The sequence below is a fragment of the Equus caballus genome, chromosome X, assembly GCF_041296265.1.
Source record: "Equus caballus isolate H_3958 breed thoroughbred chromosome X, TB-T2T, whole genome shotgun sequence".
NCBI lineage: Eukaryota > Metazoa > Chordata > Mammalia > Perissodactyla > Equidae > Equus > Equus caballus.
Genome location: NC_091715.1, coordinates 141,740,542 through 141,760,467, shown reverse-complemented (window position 1 = coordinate 141,760,467; position 19,926 = coordinate 141,740,542). Strand labels below are relative to the sequence as shown.

The 19,926-nt window shown below is 41.3% G+C and overlaps 1 protein-coding gene across 3 annotated transcripts in view; it reads left to right on the top strand.

Annotated features, from left to right (window-relative positions):
* The window catches only part of CD99L2 (CD99 molecule like 2), a 114,508-nt gene that overhangs the window by 49,640 nt on the left and 44,942 nt on the right, over nucleotides 1-19,926 (top strand). For all 3 annotated transcript variants that reach the window (XM_023634297.2, XM_023634298.2, XM_070257491.1), the window contains exon 2: nucleotides 11,868-11,933. In XM_023634297.2, coding sequence (XP_023490065.1) covers nucleotides 11,868-11,933 — 66 coding nt within the window. The remainder of the gene's footprint in view (nucleotides 1-11,867; nucleotides 11,934-19,926) is intronic.

Here is a 19,926-nt window from a genome sequence, read left to right as displayed (position 1 = left end):
TACAACCTTGTGAGATTTCAGTTGTACATTGTTGTTCGTCAAGTTGTGGGTACACCACTTCACCCTTTGTGCCCTCCCTCCAGCCCTCCTTTTCCCTGGTAACCACCGATCAGTTCTCCTTGTCTATATGTTAACTTCCACCTATGAGTGGAGTCATATAGAGTTCGTCTTTCTCTGTCTGGCTTATTTCGCTTAACGTAATACCCTCAAGGTCCATCCATGTTGATGCCAATGGAACAATTTTGTCCTTTTTTATGGCTGAGTAGTATTCCATTGTATATATATACCACATCTTCTTTACCAGTCATCAGTGGCTGGGCGCTTAGGTTGGTTCCATGACTTGGCTATTGTGAATAATGCTGCGATGAACATAGGGGTGCATGGGACTCTTGGGATTGCTGATATCAGGTTCTTAGGATAAATACCCAGTAGTGGGATGGCTGGGTCATAAGGTATTTCTATTTTTAACTTTTTGAGAAATCTCCATACTGTTTTCCATAGTGGCTGCACCAGTTTGCATTCCCACCAACAGTGTACGAGGGTTCCTTTTTCTCCACAGCCTCTCCAACATTTGTCACTTTTTGTTTGGGATATTTTTGCCAATCTAACGGGTGTAAGGTGATATCTTAGTTTTGATTTGCATTTCCCTGATGATTAGTGATGATGAGCATCTTTTCATGTGTCTATTGGCCATCCTTATATCTTCTTTGGAGAAATGTCTGTTCATGTCCTCTGCCCATTTTTTGATCAGGTTGTTTGTTTTTTTTCTTGTTAAGCTGTGTGAGTTCTTTGTATATTATGGAGATTAACCCTTTGTTGGATAAGTAGCTTGTAAATATTTTTTCCCAATTCGTGGGCTGTTTTTTTGTTTCAATCCTGTTTTCCCTTGCCTTGAAGAAGCTCTTTAGTCTGATGAAGTCCCATTTGTTTATTCTTTCTATTGTTTCCCTCATCTGAGGAGTTATAGTGTCTGAAAAGATTCTTTTGAAACTGATGTCAAAGAGTGTACTGCCTATATTCTCTTCTAGAAGACTTATTGTTTCAGGCCTAATCTTTAGGTCTTTGATCCATTTTGAGTTTATTTTGGTGAGAGGTGAAAAAGAATGGTCAATTTTCAATCTTTTGCATGTGACTGTCCAGTCTTCCCAGCACCATTTGTTAAAGAGACTTTCTTTTCTCCATTGTAGGCCCTCCGCTCCTTTGTCAAAGATTAGCTGTCCATAGATGTGTGGTTTTATTTCTGGGCTTTCAATTTTGTTCCGTTGATCTGTGCACCTGTTTTTGTACCAGTACCATGCTGTTTTGATCACTGTAGCTTTGTAGTATGTTTTGAAGTCAGGGATTGTGATGCCTCCAGCTTTGTTTTTCTTACTCAGGATTTCTTTAGGAATTTGCGGTCTTTTGTTTGCCCCATGTGAGTTTTAGGGTTCTTTGTTCAATTTCTGTAAAGAATGTCATTGGGATTCTGATTGGGATAGCGTTGAATCTGTAGATTGCTTTAGGTAGTATGGACATTTTAACTATGTTTATTCTTCCAATCCATGTGCATGGAATGTCTTTCCATCTCTTTATGTCGTCGTCAATTTCTTTCAAGAAAGTCTTGTAGTTTTCATTGTATAGGTCTCTCACTTCCTTGGTTAAATTTATCCCAAGGTATTTTATTCTTTTCGTTGCGATTGTGAATGGGATTGAGTTCTTGAGTTCTTTTTCTGTTAGTTCATTGTTAGTGTATAGAAATGCTACTGATTTATGTATGTTGATTTTATACCCTGCAACTTTGCTGTAGTTGTTGATTGTTTCTAATAGTTTTCCTATGGATTCTTTGGGGTTTTCTATATATAAGATCTTGTCGTCTGCAAACAGCGAGAGTTTTGCTTCTTCATTGCCTATTTGGATTCCTTTTATTTCTTTTTCCTGCCGAATTGCTCTGGCCAACACCTCCAGTACTATGTTGAATAGGAGTGGTGAAAGTGGGCACCCTTGTCTTGTTCCTGTTCTCAGAGGGATGGCTTTCAGTTTTTGTCCGTTGAGTATGATGTTGGCTGTGGGTCTGTCATATATGGCCTTTATTATGTTGAGGTACTTTCCTTCTATACCCATTTCATTGAGGGTTTTTATCATAAATGGATGTTGGATCTTGTCGAATGCTTTGTCTGCATCTATTGAGATGATCATGTGGTTTTTGTTTCTCATTTTGTTAATATAGTGTATCACGTTGATTGACTTGCGGATGTTGAACCATCCCTGTGTCCCTGGTATAAATCCCACTTGATCATGGTGTATAATCTTTTTGATATATTGCTGTATTCGGTTTGCCAGAATTTTGTTGAGGATTTTTGCATCTATGTTCATCAGTGATATTGGCCTGTAGTTCTCCTTCTTTGTGTTGTCCTTGTCAGGTTTGGGGATGAGAGAGATGTTGGCTTCATAGAATGTGTTAGGGAATACTCTGTCTTCCTCAATTTTCTGGAATAGTTTGAGAAGGATAGGTATTAAATCTTCTTTGAATGTTTGGTAGAATTCTCCAGAGAAGCCATCTGGTCCTGGACTCTTATTTTTGGGGAGGTTTTTGATTACTGTTTCTATTTCTTTACTTGTGATTGGCCTATTCATAGTCTCCATTTCTTCCTGATTCAGTTTGGGGAGGTTGTAAGAGTCTAGGAATTTGTCCATTTCTTCTAGGTTGTTCAATTTGTTGGCATATAGTTTTTCATAGTATTCTCTTTTGGTCCCTTGTATTTCTTTGGTATCTGTTGTGATTTCTCCTCTCTCATTCCTAATTTTATTTATTTGAGATTTCTCTCTTCTTTTCTTGGTGAGTCTGGCTAAGGGTTTGTCGATTTTGTTAATTTTTCGAAGAACCAACTCTTTGTTTCATTGATCCTTTCTAGTCTCTTTTTTGTTTCAGTATCGTATATCTGCTCTATTTTTATTATTTCCCTCCTTCTACTGACTCTGGGCTTTGTTTGTTCTTCTTTTTCTAATTCTGTTAGGTGTCGTTTGAGGTTGCTTATGTGAGCTTTTTCTTGGTTAGTGAGGTGAGCCTGTATTGCGATGAATTTCCCTCTTAGGACTGCTTTTGCTGCATCCCAAATGATTTGGTATGTCCTGTTCTCACTTTCATTTGTCTCCAGATAATATTTGATTTCTTCTTTAATTTCTTCAATAGTCCATTGTTTGTTCACAAGTGTGTTGTTTAGTGTCTACATTTTTGGCCCTTTCCCAGCTTTATTCTTGTAGTTGATTTCTAGTTTCATAGCATTATGATCAGAAAATATGCTTGATATTATTTCAACTCTCTTGTATTTATTGATGCTTGCTTTGTTTCCCAAAATATGGTCTATCCTTGAGAATGTTCCATGCGCACTTGAGAAGAATGTGTAACCTGCTGTTTTTGGATGAAGTGTTCTATATATATCTATTAAGTCCATTTGGTCTAATTTTTCATTTAATATTATAATTTCCTTGTTGATTTTCTGTCTGGATGATGTATCCATTGGTGTTAATGGTGTTTTGAGGTCCCCTACTATTATTGTATTGTTGTTGATGTCTTCTTTTAGTTCTGTTAAGAGTTGCTTTACAAATTTTGGTGCTCCTGTGTTGGGTGTGTATATATTTATAAGTGTTATGTCTTCTTGGTGGAGAGTCCCTTTTATCATTATATACTGTCCCTCTTTGTCTTTCTTTATCTGTTTTGCTTTGAAGTCTACCTTGTCTGATATTAGTATAGCGACACCTGCTTTCTTTTGTTCATTATTAGCTTGGAGTATTGTTCTCCATCCCTTCACTCTGAGTCTGTGTTTGTCTTTGGGGCTGAGGTGTGTTTCCTGGAGGCAGCGTATTGTTGGGTCTTGTTCTTTGATCCATCCTGCCACTCTGTGTCTTTTGATTGGGGAGTTCAATCCATTTACATTTAGAGTGATTATTGAAATGTGGGGGCCTACCGCTGCCATTCTATGTCTTGTTTTCCGGTTCTCTTGCATTTCCTCTGTTTCTCGTCCCATGGTTTAACATGTTCTGATGTAGAGCTGCTACTCTCTGTTGTTGTCCTTCTACTTATCTCCTTTTCTCTTGGTTTTGTAGCCCCTTTCCTTTTTTTGATTTTTCAGGAATGACAGTTTTCCTGAGCATTTCTTGAAGAGGAGGTTTTGTGGCAATGAACTCCCTTAATTTTTGTTTATCTGGGAAAGGTTTTATTTCTCCATCGTATTTGAAGGATATTTTCGCTGTGTAGAGAATTCTTGGCTGCAGGTTTTTGTCCTTCAGATTTTTTAATATATGATTCCACTCTCTTCTAGCCTGTAAAGTTTCTGCTGAGAAATCTGATAGCCTGATGGGGGTTCCTTTGTCGGTTAATTTCTTCTGCCTGGCTGCCCTTAGTATTCTCTCCTTGTCACTGACTTTTGCTAGCTTCACTGCTATATGCCTTGGGGTTGGTTTTCTTGCATTGATAAAGTTTGGAGATCTATTGGCTTCTGTCACATGAAGTTCCATCTCTCTCCCCAGGTTTGGGAAGTTCTCAGCCATTATTTCTTTTAATAGGCTTTCTGCCCTCTTCTCCCTCGCTTCTCCCTCTGGTATACCTATAATCCTTATGTTGCATTTCCTAATTGAGTCAGGTAATTCTCGGAGAGTTTCTTCATTTCTTTTTAGTCTTAGTTCTCTCTCCTCCTCTGCCTGCATTTCTATATTCCTATCTTCCAAATTGCTAATTCTTTCCTCCATAGTATTGGCCCTACTGTTCAGTGCATCTAGATTTTTCTTAATCTCCTCAGTTGTGTTCTTCATTTCCAGTATTTCTGTTTGGTTCTTATTTATCGTATCAAACTCTTTTGTGACAGAGCTCCTGAACTCGTTGAGTTGTCTATCTGAATTCTCTTTTAACTCATTGAGTTTTTTAATGATGGCTGTTTTGGAGTCATCGTCATTTAGGTTATATATTTCATTGTCTTTGGGATTGTTTTCTGTGTATTTGTCATTTTCCTTCTGTACTGGAGATTTAATATATTTTTTCATATTGCTTGATGGTGTAGATTTGTGCCTCCACAGACAGACAGAGTTTAGTTACTGCTTCCACTTGTTTCTACTGGTGTGGTGGAGGAACAGCTGTTTATACTGCACCAGCCAGGAACCCTATCAGCTGTTGCTAACTGGGCCTGGGCCCCTCCTCGCAGTCACAGTGGTCCTGTGCGTTCCCTCTTTAGCTGTGGGGGCCGTCACAAGGGGGCTTCATACTGCTGGTGCCTACTGTTGCAGACCACCTAGACGTGCTCCCTCCTTGGGGTCTGCAGTGGTGTTATGGGCTTTCCCAGTGGCCAGGGGCAGGATCACTTATATTTCCAGCTCTGTCACTGTCGGTGCCCACAAAATCTCACTTGTTCACTATGGGTCACAGCAGAGCTATGGGCATCTTCTGCAGTCTGTGGTTAGCTCACCTAGCTATGCTACTTTTGTCCCAGGTTCTTCCAGCCTTGTGGTTGCCAGGCGGGTGCTCTCTACTAGTACTGTGCAGACGCTTTCGCTGAGGCTGCTGTGAGACTGTAGAGTTTCCCCCTGGGCCATGGAGCCGGATTGCTGTAACTCCACCCAGCCCCAGTCCTCTCCCCCAGGATCTCCAGGAGCCCCTTGCCCTGTCTGGGGGATAGCTGGAGACCTTGAGTTCAGTGACAGCTGGCCGGCTGCTGCCCTGCCTGGGATTCTCCTCTTCAGGACCCTCCCGGCGTTGTGGTTGCTGGGCGGGGCCTCTCCGCTATTTGTGGGTAGAGGCTATGCCTGCTGCCAGGGTGGAAGCCCAGAGTTTCCTGCTGGGCCGCGGCGCTGCCCTCCGGAACTCCACCCAGCCCCAGACCTCTCCCAGGAGATCTCCAGTAGCCATGTGCCCCGATCGGGTGACAGCTGCAGTCTGTGGGACCTGCGGCAGCAGCTGGCGGGCTGCTGCCCTGTTTGGGATTCTCTCCAGGAGCCTCCCGGCCTTGTGGATGCTGGGCGGGGCCTCTCTGCTAATGGCGGGTAGAGACTTTGCCTGCTGCCCGGACAGAACTCTAGAGTTTCCCCCTGGGCCGCGGAGCCGGCTGCTGGAACTCCACCCAGCCCCAGTCCTCTCCCAGGAGATCTCCGGTAGCCCTGTGCCCTGACCAGGTGACAGCCGCAGTCTGTGAGATCGGCGGCAGCAGCTGGCGGGCTGCTGTCCTCTTTGGGATTCTCTTCGGGAGCCTCCCGGTGTTGTGGATGCTGGGCGGAGCCTCTCCACTAATGGCAGGTAGAGGCTATGTCTGCTGCCCAGACGGAACTCTGGAGTTTCCCCGTGGGCCGCGGAGCCAGCTGCTGGAACTCCACCCAGCCCCAGTCCTCTCCCAGGAGATCTCTGGTAGCCCCGTGAGCCGACCAGGCGACAGCCGCAGTCCGTGAGACCTGCAGCGGCAGCTGGCGGGCTGCTGCCCCGTTGGGGATTCTCTCTGGGAGCCTCCCGGCGTTGTGGATGCTGGTCGGGGCCTCTCCGCTAATGGCGGGTAGAGGTTTTCCCCACCGCCTCCAGTGTGTAACTCTGGAGCTTCCCTCTGGGCTTAGGTGTAATTGCGGGGGGCTTAGGTAGGGCTCTGGTCACCTGTTTCCACCATTGCTCCTCTGGTGTGCGCTCCCTCCTGCCCTTGGTGTGTGGCAATGTTCTGGGGGTGTCCGCTGGAAGAAAGCCGCTTGCAGGTACTAGGCTGTTCGGGGGTTGGGTTGGAGAGTTTTCACCTGTCTCCACCTCCTCCCGGAGGGAAGTCCGTCCGCCTTCCAATGTATAGCAGTGCGGGTCTCTCAGGTGTCCTGAGATGCTATATGGATATCCTTTGTTAAGCGATGAATGTCCAATTAGTTGTAGATTCGAAGGGGGAGAGACAAAGAAGACTACTCATGCCGCCATCTTGGATCCTCCTGTCTTTTCATTCTTTTGACAGTGTCTTACAGACCAGAAGTTTTTTAATTTTAGTGAAGTATTGCTTATCAGTTTTTTCTATCATGGATTGTACCTTTGGTGTTTTATCTAACCAGCCGTCTCCAAACCCAAGTCATCTAGATTTTCTCTCATGTTATATTCTAGGAGTTTTATCATTTTGTGTTTTATATTTAGGTCTGTGATTCATTTTGAGTTAATCTTTGTGAAGGATATAAAGTCTGTGTCTAGATTAATTTTTTTTCATGTGGATTTCCAGTACCAACACCATTAGTTGAAAAGACTATCTTTTCTCCATTGTATTGCCTTTGCTCCTTTGTCAAAGATGAGTTGACTGTATTTGTGTGGGTTTATTTCTGGGCTCTCTATTATGTTCCATTGATCTGTTTCTCTTCTTTTGCTAATACCACACTCTCTTGATGACTGTAACTTTATAGTAAGTCTTGAAGTTGGGTAGTATCAGTCCTCTCACTTTTTTCTTCTTCAGTATTGAGTTGGTTATTCTGGGTCATTTTCCTCTCCATAAATACTTTAGAATCAGTTTGTCAGTATCCACAGAATAACTTGCTGACATTTTGATTTTGATTCATTTAATCCATAAATCAAGTTGGAAAGGACTGACATCTTGACAATATTGAGACTTTCTATTCATGAACATGGACTATCTCTCCATTTATTTACTTCTCCTTTGATTCTTTCAACAGAGTTTTGTAGTTTTCTTCATACAGACCTTGTGTATATTTTGTTAGATTCATACCAGGTATTTCTTTTTTGGTGGTGCTAATGTAAATGGTGTTGTGTTTTTGATGTCAAATTCCACTTCATCATTGCTGGTATATGGGAAAGCAACTGACTTTTGTATATTAACTTTGTATCCTGCAGCCTTGCTGTAGTGACCTATTAGTTCCGGGTGTTATTTGTGGGTTCTTTGAAATAGCTTCGTAGATGATCATGTCCTCCGTGAAGAAAGACAGTTATTTCTTCCTTCCCTTTCAGTCTACCTTTTTTTCCTTTTCTTGTCTTGGTGCATTAGCTAGGACTTACAGGATGATGTTGAAAAGCAGTGATGAGAAGGAAAATCATTGCCTTGTTCCTGATGTTAGAAAGAAAGCTTTAGTTTCTCACCATTGAGTATGATGTTAGCTGTAGGTTTTTTATAGATATTCTTTATGAAGATGAGGAAGTTCTCATCTATTCCTAGTTTACTGAAAGTATCTCATTCTTTTAAACAGCTACAGAACATTTCATTGTATTGGAGAACCATGTATCATTTAACCATTCTTCTTTGATGAACACTTGGTCTGTTTCCCATTCTTTTTGCTATTGTAAGCAGTACTGCCACGAACATCCTTGTACATACCTCTCGGGGCACATATACAAGTATTTTCTGTAACAGATACCTAGAAGTGCAACTTCTGGGTTGAGAAATATACGTTTTAATTTTTTAAGTGTTGAAACAATTATAAACCTACAGGAAACTTGCAAGTACAATATAAGGAACTTTTTTTCCCCCTAAACCACTTGAGAGTAAGTTGCTTACCTGATGTCCCATCACCCCCACCCCAATATACTTTACTGTGTATTTCCTACAAACACAGGCATCCTTTTATATATTCTCAGTGTAACCATCCGACTCAGGAAATTAACACTGATGCATTACTACCACCTAATCCTCAGACCCCCTTCAAGTTTCACCACTTGTCCCAATAACATCTAATACAAGGAATTCCCATTTACTATTCACCTAGTTTTCCCAGTTTTACCACATTTGCTCTGGTGTGTGTATATATCTCCAGATATTTTTTTCTGCATGATTTCAGAAGCAGTTGCAAACATGATGCCCATTACCTCTTGATACTTCAGTGTGCATTTCCTAAAAACAAGGACATCTCCTCTATGACCACAGTACATCCATCAAGATCAGGAAATTGACAGTGATCCAGAATTACCATCTGATCCACAGACCTCATTCAAATTTCACTGATTGTACCGGTAACGGCCTTTATAGGTTAAGGATCCAATCCAGGATTACCTGTTGGATTTAGCTGTCACTATTTCCCTGATCTCAAAGACTGCAGTCTCTCATCAGTACTTGTTCACTGCTGAAAACTGTTGCCTCATGTTTTGTCCATTTTATGGTGGTTTACAATGGAAGGGCTAATCTGATAGCAGTTACTCCATCATAGCAAGGAGCAAAAGTCTAGAATTTTAGAAGCTTGGTTATTAAGTGCTGTAACTTTCATTTTCTTGGTGGATTATATGCTTTATTCCCATATAATATTGCTCTTTTCCTATTTAGAGGTTCGAATCTTGAATTTTATCTTGTCTTATATTAATATTGCCACATCTGTTTCCTTCTTGTTTGCATTTACCTGGTATATGTATCTTTATTCTCTTATATTCTACCTTTTTTCTTTTTTTTGCCATTTTATTTTAGATGCACAGTATATTTTGTCAGCAGTATAGAGTTATCTTTTTATCCCATTTATCTTTTGATAGATTTACTCTATACTCATTTTTACATATATGATTGTACATATTCTTATGTGAAAGTTCATATTTTCTATTTAACACGTTTCTTGTTTCTTTTTTCTGTCTGGCGACTTTTGTTGGATTGATTTTTTTTTTTCCCCTAAGAAAGATTAGCCCTGAGCTAACTGCTGCCAATCCTCTTCTTTTTGCTGAGGAAGATTGGCCCTGAGCTAACATCCATGCCCATCTTCTTCTACTTTACATGTGGGATGCCTACCACAGCCTGGCTTGCCAAGTGGTGCCATGTCCGCACCTGGGATCCGAGCCAGCAAACACCAGGACGCTGAAGCAAAACTTGTGCACTTAACCACTGCACCACCAGGCTGGCCCCTATTGGTTTGATTTTTATCTCTTGATGTTGACCTTTCACTTTTTTTTCTTGACTGAGTTATAGGTTATATATCCTACATGTCCTCTTGTAGTGGATACACTTAATTTTTTTGCTATAGGAAATGGATTTTTAAAAATAATTTATTTTTAGAACATTTTTAGATTTACGATGCAAAGCTAGTACAGAGAGTTTCCATATGCTCAACACCCAGTTTCCCCTGTTATTAACCTTTTACATTAGCATGGTCCATTGTCACAATTAATGAACCAGTATTGATAGACTATTATTAACTGAAGTCCATAGTCTATTCAGATTTCCTTAGTTTTTATATAAAGTCCTTTTTTCTGTTCCAGGTTCCAATCCAAGGTACCATGACTTCACATCATTATATCTCCTTAGGCTCTTCAGGATGTGCCAGTTTCTCAGACTTTGTTTTTGATGACCTTGACAGTTTTGAGGGGTACTTGTCAGGTGTTTTATAGGACGCAGCTCGATATGAATTTGTCTGATGTTTTTCTCGTGATTATACTGGGGTTTTTGAGGGGAAGACCACACAGGTATAGTGCCCTTCTCACCACATCATATCAAAGGTATATACTATCAACACAACTCATCACTGTTGATGTTAATCTTGATGGCCTGGCTGATGTAGTGTTTGTCAGGTTTCTCTACTGTACAGTTACACTCTTTCTCCTCTGCCTTCTCATGCTGTAATCTTTGGAATGAAGTCAACACTTATATACAGTGGGAAGTTATCCCTCACCTCCTTGAGGGAGAAATATCTTCATAAATTAATTTGAATTCTTCTATTCTCTCACTGTTATGTATTTTTTCAATTATTTATTTATATCAGCATGGACTCATGGATATTTATTTTATTCTTGGGGTTATAACCCAATACCACTTTATTTTGCTTAAATTGTTCCAGCTTTAGCCATTGGGAACTCTTTCAGTTGGTCCTATGCCCCTTTGATGTATGCTCATCAATATCAATATTTTTTAAAGTACTTCCTGGCACTATGAGATGCTCCAAGCTCATCTTATATATTTCCTGCCCCAGTCCTGGAATCAGCCAGTTCTCCAAGAAGCTCTGGTTCCTTTTATTGGAGAATGGTATTTAGAAACCAAGATCTGGGTGCTAGGTGTGCTCATTGCTACTGGGGTGTTGTTGCTGCTAGGCCCTTTCAGCTGACAGGGCAAGGGAATATATGTCTGCTTACTAGTATATACACATGTCTATAAATATTTCTATATGTAACCATCTGTATATATATATTAAGCTGAATGTGATTCATACTGAGGTCTCCAACTATAAGCTATTATCACGTGGATCATTCTAGCCTTCTTCTCTATCTGTAACCTCCCTCTCCAATAGTGAGAAACCTGGCTTCTACAATTCACTGTTTAGTTACTTACTTGTTCAATTCCAGTATACATGTATAGTGGTTTGCTTGAGACTTGATCATGTATAATACCCCTCTGGAAAACTACATGCCCATCTAGAAGGAATGATAGCTGTCAAGTTTGATAGCAAGCAGGGTTGGGCAGGTGGATCCACTTCTGAGGACAGATCCTCTTCTGAAAAGCTTTTCCCCAGAGCCTTTTCAGGTATGTGTAATCAGTCAGAGCTACTTGATCTAGGTGTGGGTGCTGGGGTCAGGAGGGAAGGCACCCTGGATTGACAAAATGCAGAACAGCTTTTGCGAGACCTAGGGTGGGGTGAAAGAACTTGGCCCATTATCAGTGGAGTTTTGGGCTCCAGTATTTCCCATTGCAGTTGCAAGTCATACTATGGAGAAGGTTTTTTGTAAGATTGTATTTCATGTTCCATACAATTGGACCTTCAGCCTTCTAGTGGATGACAGTTGGTTTTTTTTTGTTTTTCGTGGGGATAAGTTATTTGTAGAAGGATATCAGCTATCTTTGGGTAGCTTCAACTGATTTCCTTTGGTGGCATTACCTTCATGACTCTGTCAAAAGGGGAATGACCATTACAAGTGAGTATTTCGATATTATTTTGTTTCATGCAAAGACAGTTAAATTTAAAAATCATGTTTTTGATTTTAGGATCCGGGGACTTTGGCAATGATTTCAGTGTGGAGGATGCCCTGAAAGAAACTTCCTCAGTAAAGCGTGAGTAGTAAATCAAATAAACTATTAAAAGCAAACAGTAGTGATTAATATGTACCACCTACCCAGAATACACACTCAAGGAAAACAGTAGGTGGCCTGTATTTTACTTGATCTGATAAAATCAAGTTATCATAAATTGCGTTATTTAAAAGATAATCTGGGGCTGGCCCCATGGCCGAGTGGTTAAGTTTGCGCACTCCGCTGCGGGCGGCCTAGTGTTTCGTTGGTTCAAATCCTGGGCGTGGACATGGCACTGCTCATCAAACCACGCTGAGGCAGCGTCCCACATGCCACAACTAGAAGGACCCACAACAAAGAATATACAACTGTGTACCAGGGGGTTTTGGGGAGAAAAAGGAAAAAAATAAAATCTTTAAAAGATAATCTGAATATTTAAAATCCTTTGTTTCCTGTATGAAGAACATCAAACAATGTGTAATAACCGATACAGTATTTTCTTCAGCTCAAGTCATAGCCCCTACTGATGTGACATGCCAGCAGTGGCACTTGAGGACTGTCTTTCCCTAGCTCAGACAAAGGTGCTTTGAAGTGAATAAGGAGTTTGTTTCTCTTTTTAGATTTTTTATAATGGCTTTTCTTAAAATGGTATCTACATGTAATCTCTCAAATGCTAAGCTTTCTCATTGGTTTCTCTGTAGTTGTTTTTGAAAAGAATTTAAACTATTCTTTTAAAAAATGCACAAATGCTTAAAAAGTAAAGCTGAGATCTCCCTTGACCCCTCCCCCTTCTATTGACACCCGCTCTCATCCCAAGAGGGACTGCTGAAGTCACTTTGGGATATTCTGGTCCAATTAGTTTTTTTTTTTTTTTTTGAGGAAGATTAACCCTGAGCTAACATCTGCCACCAATCCCCCCCATTTTGCTGAGGAAGACTGGCCCTGAGCTAACATCCTGCCCATCTTCCTCTATTTTATATGGGGGACGCCTGCCACAGCATGGCCTGATAAGTGGTGTGTAGGTCCGTGCCCAGGATCTGAACTGGCAAAGCCTAGGCTGCTGAAGTGGAGCGCAAACTTAATTGCTGTGCCACTGGGCTGGCCCCAATTAGTTTTTTATGCTGTTATGTACATCTGTACACACAGACTGTTTGGTGTTTTTTTGTTTTATATAACATGTATGGGGCTTCTTCATTTAGTTATATATGTATTATTTCACAACTTGTTTGTTTTTTTTACTTAATATATATTGAAGACCTGAGTGAATATCTCTATCTGTATGAGTTTCCTGAGGCAGCTGTAACAAAGTGCCACAAACTGGGGGGCTTCAAACCACAGACATTTCTTCTCTCACACTTCCAGAGCCCGCAAGTCCACAGTCCAGGTGTCGGCAGGCCCACACTCCCTCTGAGGGCTCCAGGGGAGAGTGCTGGCGTGCCTGGCTTTGCTTTGGCGGCTCCAGCTGTTCCCGGGCTTGCAGCTGCATCTCTCCAATCTCTGCCTCCATCTTCACGTGGCCTCTCTTCTGTGTGTGGTGTCTTCTCCTCTTCTAACTCCTCTAAGGACCCTTTGTTGGATTTAGAACCCACTTGGATAATGTCACATGCTCTCATGTCAAGATCCTGTCCTTAGTTGTCCAAATAAGGCCACATCCATGGGTTCTGGGGATTAGGACTTGGCTATATATTTTGGGGGCCACCATTCAGTCTACTATATTATCTGTCTGTGTCTTTATATCTGAGACACAAACCTGTGCTTCGTGGAGCTGGCATTCCAGTGGTGGGGCTTTGGTCACGGCTGATGATGCTGTTTCCTTACTGGGCAGACATGTGGTTTGTTTGCATTTTGTACAACTACAAATAGGGCTTCGGTGAACCTTCTTGTCTGTATCCTTTGTGCCCAAGTACAATGGAACTACCAGGCCAAAGGGTATATGTATTTGATATTTTAATAGATTCTGCCAAATTGTTTCCATAATGAATGTGCCATCATATACTTTCACTGATACTGTAATGAGAATACCCTTTTTGCCAGACTCATGCCATCAGCAGATTTTACCAATCAAAAACCTTTTACCAATATGGTGGACAAAATATCTTATTACTCCCTGATTATAGTAATATGGAGTATCATTTCGTATATTTATTGGCAATTTGCATTTTCCTCTTTGGTGAATTGTCCATATCCTTTCCCCGTTTTTCTGCTGGGTTGCTTGTCTTTTTTTTTCTTTTTGAATGGCTTCTTGGGATCTCTGTATATTCTGGATTGAGAGAGGCAGAGGCTCTGGAACCAGAGTCCCTGCATCTGAAACCTGCCTCTGCCACTTACTGTCACCTTGGGTGAGTCGCCTGGCTTCTCTCTGCCTCAGTTTCTTCATCTGTTACATGAGGTTACTAATAAGCCCTACCCCCAGGAGTACTGTAAGGATAAGATGAGATGGCCCATGTGAAGCACTTAGCACGGCACTTGGTACACGTCATCATTGTTCTTTGACTGGAAGGACTGACTGTGGCTGGGCCTCTGGTGTAAGAGTCGAGCATACATAAGGAATTCAGACCTACTTAAATTGTTCAACAGACTCAACTCAATTTCTGTCAAAATCCTAGCTAGAATTTTTGCAGAAATGGACTAGCTGATCCTCAAATTCGTATGGAAATTCAAGGAACCTAGAATAGCCAAAACAATCTTGGAAAAGAAGAAAAGTTAGAGGATTCACACTTGTTAATTTCAGAACTTGCTATAAACCTGCAATAAGCAAGATAGCATGGTACTAGCATAAAAATAGACATAGAGCTCGATGGAATAGAATTGAGTTTAGAAATAAACCCTTACGTCTATGGCCAGTTGACCATTGTCAGAGGTACCAAGACCATTCAATGGAGAAATAGTAGTCTCTTCAGTAAGTGGTGCTGGGACAACTGGATATCCACATGCAAAAGAATGAAGTTGGACCCCTGCCTCACACCTTATACAAAAATTAACTCAAAATGAATCATATTCCTAAGACTATAAATCTCTTAGAAGATCGTTGTTGTGTATGGTGTGAGGTGAGAGCTTAGGGTATTCTCAAGCCTTTCCTGAGTCTGCTCGCAGTCCTACACATGCAGGAGGCCTTTTAGACTCCCAGGAGAGTAAATACACTTAATTTATTAGCCATGATGGTTTTAATGAAATCATTTAACATCTCCAAAAACAAACATGACCAAAACCAAAACAAACATAAGTATAAACAGACCCCAGATTAGTAAATTTGTTGACTTCCTGATGGGAGACATCTTAGTATTTATATTCCTTTCTCAGTCGTGCACCTGCCCGCCCACACCATCAGCCAGTGTATATGGGACCTTTAGGACCATCAGCATGTGATGTCTTTGGTTGAATGACATCCTTCAAGACCATATCACTCTGCCATTCTCTTTTTCTGTCTTAACTTGTGTTTTCATGCATCTGAGGTTTCAAAGAGAGAGGCCTGTCCATCTCTCCTTGGCTCAGTTATTTTTCTGGTGGAGAGTGTTTTCCTGTGTACATTGTGCGTTTCTTGTTTAAAGAGTCCCGGAACCGTCTGGGTCAGGGGATTGTAAATGACCTCCATTCATCCGTTCAGCAGTGTTTGAGTGCTGCTTGCTACCAGGCGCTATTCCAGGTGCCGGGCATACCATGTGGATGAGGTCAGTGCCCTCATGCAGTTATTTTCTCTGGAAGGACACAGATAGTATGTACAATAATTTCACATATTACCGAGTACTCTGGAGCGAATATCACAGGGTGATGGGACTGGGTGGGCCCAAGGAGGTGGAAAGGGCTGGCTACTTGAGATAAAGTGGTAAAGGCCTCTCTGAGGAAAGGTGGCACGCAGGGAACAGTGAAAGGGCCTTCAGGGCCAAGGGGTCAGATGTAAGAGCCCTGAGGCAGACAAAAACTGAGCTGCCTCTGTGGCCTGGACGGTGGCCTGTATGGCTAGAGAGTGGAGAATGTTGGAGAAAAGACAAGTTGGCAGGGGCTGGATCATATAGGGTCTTACAGGGCACAGTGGCCAATTTATTCTATGTGCAAGGGGAAGCTCCTGGAGTATTTATTGAAAAAACCGCTTTATTGAGATATAATTCACATACTAAACCGAGCACCATTTAAAGTGTACCATTCAGTGGTTTTTAGCATATTCACAAGGTTGTGCAGCCATCACTAGAGTCAATTTTAGAACATTTCTATCGCCTCAGAAAGAAATGCTGTGGCCGTTATCACTCCCTCATCCCCTGATTCTTGCCCTCCCACCAGCGCCTGGCAACCACTGGTCTCCTTTCCGTCTCTCTGGATTTCCCTACTCGGGACATTTCATATAAACGGAGTCATATAATATGTGGACTTTGGCTTCTTTGATGTCGCATAATATTTTCCAGGTTCATCCATGTTGCTTTCACAACTTTGCTCCTCCCCCTCTCCGTTCCTCTCCCCTTTCCTCACTCTCTCCTTTCCTCAGACTCCCCTCTCCCCATGCCTTTTTCCCTCCCCTTCCTCCTCCCTCCGTCCCACTCTCCCCCCCGCCCCCCACCGCTCTCTTTCTCTGTGTGTGTGTAATAATCATTTCACAGGGGAACACACTTCTGCTTTTGCTGAATAAAGCTTCTCACGAGTGTCCCCATTTCCTCGGAATGCCATGGGCACCATCATTAAGCCACGTCTGGGGGAACCTGACCAGTTTTGCTTGCTGTTTTATTGTAGCATGTATCATCAAGAATGAGTCCTGTTAGGAGTGCCATATTGCTGGCAGCAGTTGCTGAGCAGCAAAGAATCCTTTCTAAGTTTGTCATTTGAGAAAGCCTTCACAAAATGGCTCTCTTTATGTTAGGAGCTCACTGCTTTGATGAAGTTGACCTACTATTCTAATTCCTTGATAAGTAGCTACTTTCCTCATCTCAGTTATGGCTGGTAATAAATCCCGTTTAAAGGCTCACGACAAGAAAATCTGCAGTTGGTATCTTTAAAAGTGCACAGATCCAAGCTGATGTTGTGCATGACTGCAGGCTCAGGCTCCCACAGAGCAGCTGCTTCCATAGGCCTGCGAGGAACGCCCTCTCTTGATCTTCAGAGAAACCAGACCTCTGGAAACTGTTCATGATGGAGCAGAACTCCACAAAGCTGTAGTGATCAAGACTGTGTCGTGTTGGCATAAGGATAGACGTGTAGATCAGTTGAACAGAATTGAGAGTCTGAAAATAAGCCTTTACATCTATGGTCAGTTGATTTTTTTTTCAACTGGAAAAACAAGTATTTTTACATGAGCTGTTTGAATCATGCAGATTTTAAGCTAATATTACATAAGTGGTAATTGCTTTTCTGAAAGTTTCTCAAACAATGGCCGCTTCAGTAATCTAATTTCTCTTTCCTGCTTATACGTATCACCGTGATATAGACATACACAAAGCCTCGTTTACGCAAGTTAGCTGTACCTTCTTCATTTTACAGGCGCACAGTCAGACATAGAGTCATCTCCAAACTGATGATGAACTAGATTGGAAAAGATATATTATGCCAGTGGGCTGTCACATGCGGTTCACTCACCACAAAAACCCATGCACTGGGGTGCTCTTCACATTGAGATATGAGTTCGTGTATCCAGAGCCGTCCCACAGGGTCAGTAAACATGATGGTGTTAAGGGAAAGGCTTTGCATGTTCTCACCTTACGAGATGCTCTTTGCTAAACTGAATTGTGGTAGAATGCACATGCAGTTGTGGCGACGGTCTCTTTTCCCACGCTTCCCTCTTTGTAAAAAAAAATAATAATTTATTGAAGTAAAATTCACATAACCCCAAATTATAAAATTAGCCATTTTAAAGTGAACAATTCAGTAGCATTTTAAGACGTTCACCTTATGTTGTGCAGCCACTGCCTCTGTTCATTCCTAAAACATTTCCGTCACGACCCATTAAGCAGTTTCTCCTCACTTCCCCTTCCCTAGCCCCAGACAATCGCCAGTCTACTCTCTATATGAATTGATTTATCTATTATGGATATTTCATATAAATAGTGTTCTAGGGGCCAGCCCCGTGGCCGAGTGGTTAAGTTCACGTGCTCCACTTTGGCAGCCTGGGGTTTTGCCGGTTCGGAACCTGGGTGCGGACACGGCACTGCTTGTTAGGCCACACTGAGGCGGTGTCCCACATGCCACAACTAGAAGGACCCACAACTAAAAACACACATCTATGTATCAGGGAGCTTTGGGGAGAAACATGAAAAATAAAATCTTTAAAAATAAACAAATAGTGTTCTATAATATGTGACCTTTTGTCTCTCTTTTTTCCCCCACATAGCCTAATGTTTTGTTGGAGGCACATCCACATTGTAGCATGCATCAGTGCATCATTCTTTTTTATGCCTGAATAGTATTCCACTGTATAGATAGACTACAATTTGTTTATCTACTTGTCAGTTGATGGACTTTTGACTATCTCCACCTTTTGGTTATTGTGAATAGTGCTGCTGTGAACATTCCTGTATGTGTTCTTGTTTGAATACCTGTTTTTAATTCTTTTGAGTATATACCCGGGAGTAGAATCACAGGGTTATATGGTTCATTCCATGTATAACTGTTTGAGGAACCACCAAACTGTTTTTGACAGTGGCAGAACCATTTTGCATTCCCACCAGCAACGTCTGAGGATTCCAATTTCTCCATGTCCTAGCCAACTTATTTTCTCTTTGTTGCCCTGAAGCTTTGTACCTTTGACTGCTGTCTCCTCCATTTCCCTCTCTGCCCAGTCCCTGGTATCCACTGGTCTATTCTTTGATTCTATAATTTGACTATTTTAGATTTCTCATAAAAGGATCATGTGGTATTTGTCCTTCTGTGTCGGGCTTATTTCATTTAGCATAATGTCCTTCAGGTCCAACCATGTTGTCATGAATAAGAGGATTTCCTTCTTTTTTAAGGCTGAATAATAAGTCCATTTTATGGATGTATTTCATTTTCATTATCCATTCATTCATTAGTGGATGCTTGGGTTGTTTTCATATTGTGGCTGTTGAGAATAATGCTGCAATGAACATGGGAGTGACAATACTTCTTTTAAATCCTGATTTCATTTCTTTTGGATATATACCCAGAAGTGGGATAGCTGGATCCTATGGTAGTTCTACTTTTAATTTTTTGAGGAAACTTCAAACTGTTTTCCATAGTGGCTGCACCATTTTGCATCCCCACCAGCAGTGTACAAGGGTTCCCTTTTCTCCACATCCTCGCCATGTTGTCTTTTGTGTTTTTTGATAATAGCCATCCTAACAGGTGTGAAGTGATATCTCATTGTGGTTTTGATTTGCATTTCCCCGATGATTAGTGATGTTGAGCATCTTTTCGTGTATCTGCTTGCCATTTGTGTATCTCCTTTGGAGAAATGTCTAAGTCCTTTGTCCATTTTTTAATCAGATTATTTGTTGTTTTGCTGTTGAGTTGTAGGATTTCCTTACATATTTTGGATATTAACCCCTTGTCAGATATGTGATTTGCAAATACATTCTCCCATTTTGTAGCTTGCCTTTTTATTTTGTTGATGTTTCTTTGCTGTGTAGAAGCTTTTTAGTTTGATGTAGTCCCACTTGTCTATTTTTGCTTTTGTTCCCTGTGCTTGTGGTATCATATCCAAGAAATCATTGCCAAGTCTAATGTCAAATTTCTATTCCTGTGTTTTCTTCTGTGAGTTTTATGGTTCCAGTTTTATGTTTTTATGTGTTTAATCTATTTTCCTTTCTTTTATTATTGTTATAGCCATGCTAGTAGGGGTGAAGTGGGACCTCATTGTGGTTTTCATTTGTATTTTCCTTATGACTAATGATGTCTTTATACATTCTGGATGCTAGATCTTTATCAGATAGATGATTTACAGATATTTTCTCCCATTTTGTAGATACTGTTTTCAATTTCTTGAAAATATACTTAGATGCGTGGAGGTTTTGTTTTCGATGAAGTCTAATGTATCTTTCTCCTTCTGTTGCTCATGCTTTTGGTGTCAACTCTAAGAATCTATTGCCAAATCAAACAT